Genomic DNA, 5,978 nt, shown 5'->3' on the forward strand with positions numbered 1-5,978 from the left:
AAAAAAAAAAAAAGAAAAACAGACTGAAACTTGTAACTAGTTATCTCTGAAAAGTGGAATATCAGGTTGGAAGAGTTGGAGGGATAATTTTTACTCCTTAGTTTCCATGCCTCTGTATTATTTGAATTTGTTACAGTAAGACTACACTGCTATTGTCAACTCTTGTAATTAACCCTAAGGAGATGTTAATTTAAGACATTATTTGGTTAATATATCCAGTGGAGGGCTATGATCACAGCCATAAAGTCAAAATGAGGCACACTTAAGCAAATATTACACATCACCGGTTTTCTATCCATTCACCCAGAGATTAGTTTCTCCCAAAGGGATGCAACCCAAATGAAATGTTCCCAAGAACAAAATTTGGAAAATCATTCATATGCCAGTTTTTAGAGAGTATGTGATAATATCTGTTGATTTGAATTGTAAACCAGTTACTTCCACATCTCAAAAACCATTATGTATGATTTGGCATGAATTTCCACAGAATTAGTGTTTTGAAAGTAGAAAGACTATGTCTGATCTGACCTGTGCTGCAGAATTAAGGTCTAGAGCAAGGCAGCTACATGAGAGCCAAGAAAGCAGAGAACTTGCACTTGAAGCACTTGCCACTGACAGTCATCAAACAACTGTTGGAAGCACAGTAATCTGACAATATTTATTTACCAATAACTTTGATAGAACATAACTGCTTAATAAGGAAACTTCAAGACCACATTCAGCTTCTTCTCCAGAAACAAACCCTTGAATTCTAAGGTTACTATGAAGACAGCTACACCTAAGTGCATTCTTGAAGATGAAATTCTGGCCTGGATAGTGTCTTCAGTTCTCCTCCTCACCGTGTTCCAATTGTCTTTAATGCTCCCCCTAACTGGGGTGCCGGGGTGTCTCAGTCAGTTAAGCTTCTCACTTTGGCTCAGATCATGATCTTGGGGTCCTGGGATCGAGCCCTGCATCAGGCTCCACACTCTGTGGGGAGTCTGCTTCCTCCTCTGCCTCTCCTTCTGCCCCTCTCTCCACTCGTGCCCACTCTCTCTCTCTCTCTGTCTCTCTCAAACAAATAAATAAAAATCTTTCAAAAAAATACTCCCCCTAACTGATCAGTTCCCTCACATTGCTCTTCAGTAGTTGTTGTGATGATGCTTGACTTTGACTTTTTTAATGAGAAAATAGAGCTCATTATTATGGACACTGCATGTGCCTGGCTAGCTCAGTCGGTAGAGCATGAGACTCTTATTATGGACACTGCATCTTCTGTTAGTTTTTCCTTTTCTCTCCCCCAATGCCTGCACTTAGAACCATCTCTCAACGTTGGATAAATGCACCTAGAAAGTATGAGAAACCTAGACACCAGTCAGATATGGTTAAAAACGGCTAACGAAGTGTGTGTGCTCATTCCTGACTCATTAATTAATGCAAGGTTTTGCATGCCCTGCACAGGGCTAGACTTCTAAAGGGAAAGTAAAGGTGTCTTCCTTCGAGGAGTTCACAGCCTAATGAGTAGCGAAGCATATCAACAAATAATTTCAATACAATGTGATCAGTGCCATACTTGAGATAGATGTTGTTTGGGTTCTATGGAAACAGAGAACACAGTGATTCTCATGCTTACATATTGGTTCTATGGGTGGGAAGGAGGTTGAAACAGAGATGCTGAGAGTGATGCAATTAAGATGGTGTTTGAGATAGGTCTCGAATGGTCCATAGTTGTTTACTGTATGGCAAAAGGAAGCAAAAACATTCTTGGCATAGAAAACAGCATGTTCAAAGGTGTGGAGGCGTAAGCAAGCATGGTGCTTCTGGACATGAATCTAGCGAGGTTGACAGGCAGATCTATGCAGGACCCTGAAAGACATGTTCAAGACTAGGCTGCATCCTTTGGGAATGGGAAGCTATTGAAGGTGTTTGGAACATGTACTGGAGATAGAAGCACACAGGTACATGTTTCAGAAGCCTAAATCTGATATATGGAAGATAGTGCAGAGGGGAGATGTCTCCTTGAAGGCAGGGAGACCAGTGAGATGTCCATCACCAAATCCAGCAGAAAATGTGGGGCCCAAAGCAAAGCACTAGCACTGCTGATAGGGAGCAGGGAAAGACAGAAGTGAGGCTTAAAAGAGAGAATCAACAAGATGAAGCTTTAAGGCAGCAATGTCCACAATAGCCAAACTATGGAAAGAGCCTAGATGTCCATCAACAGATGAATGGATAAAGAAGATGTGGTGTATATATATGTATATATATACACATATATGCAATGGAATATTATGCTGCCATCAAAAAATGAAACCTTGCCATTTGCAACGACATGGATGGAACTAGAGGGTATTATGCTAAACAAAATAAGTCAATCAGAGAAAGACAATTATCATATGATCTCACTGATATGTGGAATTTGAGAAACAAGACAGAGGATCATAGGGGAAGGGAGGGAAAAATGAAGCAAGATGAAACCAGACAGGGAGACAAACCATAAAAGACTCTTAATCTCAGGAAACAAACTGAGGGTTGCTGGAACAGAGGGGTGTTGGAGGGAAGGGGTGGCTGGGTGATGGACATTGGGGAGGGTATGTGCTATTGTGAGCGCTGTGAATTGTGTAAGACTGATGAATCACAGACCTGTACCCCTGAAACAAGTAATATATTATATGTTAATTTAAAAAAAAGATGAAGCTTTAAGGGATAAAGGCCTAGAACCTGTTTAATGGCCTAGAACCTGAGAAGTAGGAAGGATGGTGATGGGACTAATCATGGGAGTTGGGGGGGTTGGAGAAGAAGCTGGAAATCAGAGCAAAAAAGCAGCCAGTTCCATTCCTCACAAGTTTGAAAGAAAGAAGCCTAAAATATTTACTCATTTTGAAATTGTAGTACATATTTCTGCAGAGCCAGAAGTTTAATATAACCACAAATTAGGAGTTCTTGGGTATGGAGAAAGGGAGCATTAAAAACAAAAAATAGCAATAGATGGAAAACAATCTCCAGGAAATCACCACAGAAGGAGACTCTCGTATCACAAAGAACATTCCAGGTGACGCTGCAAGCCCCAGGTCATCTGCCCAAGAAGGGGGCCTCTACAAAAGCAAGTTCAACATCCATCAAGAAGTCATGACCTAGGGGCGCCTGGGTGGCTCAGTCGTTAAGCGTCTGCCTTTGGCTCAGGTCATGATCCCAGGGTCCTGGGATCGAGTCCTGCATCGGGCTCCCTGCTCAGCGGGAAGCCTGCTTTCCCCTCTCCCATTCCCCCTGCTTGTGTTCCGTCTCTCGCTGTGTCTCTCTCTGTCAAATAAATAAAATCTTTAAAAAAAAAAAAAAAAGTCATGACCTACTTGCTATCCTGGTCCATGGACAGTCCAGACCCCTGCTCCACTAGTTTGGTTAGGTTCACTATTTCCTCTTTCAGGGCAAGGATCGTCTCCTTTGCCTTCTGCTCTTTGTCATAGGCTGAGTCCACCATCTTCCAGGCCTTTTCGATTTCCTATATGGGCCACGGAACATCAGTGAGAAAAACCAAACTAGGATCCAGATGCAAGATAAACTGAGCAAATAGAATAATAAAACAACTCCAATATAGTAGTCATTTATGGGGAAAGAAGGTTACATATTATACATTATGCATTCCGTTTATATTGACTTACTGAATTGCTCAACATGAGCTGGTGGATCCTGAACAGCAGCTTTAGGGAGTTCCTGGCTCACATCCTGCAAGGGCTGCTGTAACTAGGGGGATATTTCTGATGTTGAGATAGGTTTACAAAATTAAAATTAAATTTAAATTTAAATTTAAATTAAAAAGGAAAGTTTATGTGCTTTCCAAGCCAGATATTTTTGGAGGGAAAAAAAAAAAAAAGATCAGGAGTGGCCTTGGATCCAAGCCCTGAATGTGAAGGTCCTCATAGATTCCAAATTAAAAATAAAAATCTGTTTTATCCTCAGGTCCCAAGTAAGTGGTCCTGGATGGCGATGTTGGCTTTAGAACAATTCAGAGCAAGGTGGTCTTCCCTGTCATGTAATTGCACACAACAGCCTTGGTCATTCCCATTCCAGAAACCCACGCCCAGGCCTTTGGGGAGGGGGAAAACAAAGTCCCTCGCTGGGAGTGGAAACAACTCAAGCATTTTGGGCTTTCTTGCTGTTATGAAATGCAATCTGGAATATTAACATAACTACTTAGAAGGGAATTACAGCGTTCAGATAAGCGAACAAAGCATAGTAAGTGTTGCAACAGCCTTGACTTTTCTTGCAAAATTTTGTGCAGTGGAATGTGAGTCCTTTCTATAGGTAAGAACCTATAAACTCAAGGTGACAATACTCCACTTTCCTGTTGACAAGGTGTAAAATGAGTGGAAGAGAGGATTTCCATAAATTCATGCCCACTCTTACATTAGAGAGAGAGAGGGGAGTCTTGGGTAACTTCACATAATTTAGTGATTCAAAACAATTATGGGGTATTTTTTTTTTTGTAGCAACCATATGTACTATTTTCAGCAAAACACATGAAGGATATTTAAGTGAAAACGTGATTATATGAAGCTTTGTCCCAATCAATCACCAATTATATTTTAATCTGTTCGCGACTTCCATTTCCAGTTTTTTAATTTACAATAAAAATGGTTTCTTTCGCATCATAAGAAGAATTAAAGCCTTCTTTTATTGGTTTTTCGGCAAAAAGAAGAAAATGACGACGGAGAGAAAATGGCACTTTAAAAAAGGTCATTTCTAAGAAAACAGATGTCATACCTTGCACTGGTCTTGGAAATTCATTTAAATTGGGTGATGTTTTATTGTATGATATGAAGGGACTTATCTAAAAATGTTCATGAGTTATTTCTCATCACTAGGGTTTTAATTATAAATTAAAATCTCTTAACCTTTTATCATCCTGAGGTCAACAAGTAACATTTACATTTTACCCTCAAAATAATGCAACACACTTGAGAGTGAAAAAATAAAGGGTAAAACGGAGCCATACTTTCTCAATATCCCCCAGACTGAATCCCTGGTCTCCCATTATGAGGAACTGGGAGGATTAAGGAGGAAGGAAGATCATGAAAATTACTATCCAGGAATTCTCAAGGTAATTGCCCCCAAAGCAGTGGGAAGAGCAAAAACATGAAAACATCCTTTTAAAAAAATCCTTAACAAGTTATCATCATGAGATATCTAATTACTCATCTTGTATCAAACAAGACATACTGAGGTCCCTAATATTACACTTACTTACCTCTAATTCTTTTTGCTAACCCAGTATTTCTTAGAAACCCAAGCCAGTAAGGTTCTACATTATTTTCTGCATAGTGAAATTCACCCAGGTTAATTATTTCCTTTGAAAATGAACATTATTCCCTAGGCTTAATGAATATATAAATCATGTAAATTTTTACTTAATAACTCATTTACTACCAGCCTAGAGCTGCCAATATAAGGCAAGAAAGACGTTTTAAATATAGGATGCGTTTATGGCCCCTCTGCCTCGGTTTGTTTCTACAAGATCACCGACCTTCTTCAGGGATGCAATGGTGGTCTGATCATCCTGGGAGAGCTTCAGGGCAGTGGCGACCTTCGCGGAATTAACCACAATCTCTGCATTTAGCTCTCTGCATTTGGCCATCAGACGCTTTTCATTGTCGTAAGACTTTTTCATGACAGCATGAAGCTTCTCATATTCTATTCTAAATTTCTCCAGACTTTTGTCCCCTGAAAGTTCATTGAGAACCTCCTGAAAATCCCTTTCCATTTCTTCAAATGCAGTTTCTTCCAGCGCTAGTTTGTCACTCTTTTCCTGTACAAAAGATCAGGAAGGGGAATGAGTATTGCAACGTGTATACCATTCCTATTCAGGGATTGCTGTTATTAGCTATAAAGACCTTCACCAACCCAAAATAAAAGGCCACTGACAAGACTATATGATGGAAAGACATCTTGTTCATCCCCCTGATGCACGTATATATGTATACATGTGTCTTAGGGTAATAATATTT

General features: G+C 39.9%; 1 protein-coding gene across 1 annotated transcript in view; it reads right to left on the minus strand.

Annotated features, from left to right (window-relative positions):
* CFAP58 (cilia and flagella associated protein 58) overlaps positions 1–5,776 on the minus strand; it is an 86,583-nt gene extending 80,807 nt beyond the window's left edge. Inside the window, exons 1-2 of the mRNA XM_081823585.1 lie at positions 5,498–5,776; positions 3,327–3,475 (exon numbers count right to left, since the gene is read on the minus strand). Of these exons, the coding sequence (XP_081679711.1) occupies positions 3,327–3,475; positions 5,498–5,734 (386 nt within the window). The 5' untranslated portion in view covers positions 5,735–5,776. The remainder of the gene's footprint in view (positions 1–3,326; positions 3,476–5,497) is intronic.
* Positions 5,777–5,978: the final 202 nt, after the last annotated feature.

Source organism: Leptonychotes weddellii, chromosome 6 (assembly GCF_054177405.1).
Source record: "Leptonychotes weddellii isolate Sample4059 chromosome 6, ASM5417740v2, whole genome shotgun sequence".
Lineage (NCBI taxonomy): Eukaryota > Metazoa > Chordata > Mammalia > Carnivora > Phocidae > Leptonychotes > Leptonychotes weddellii.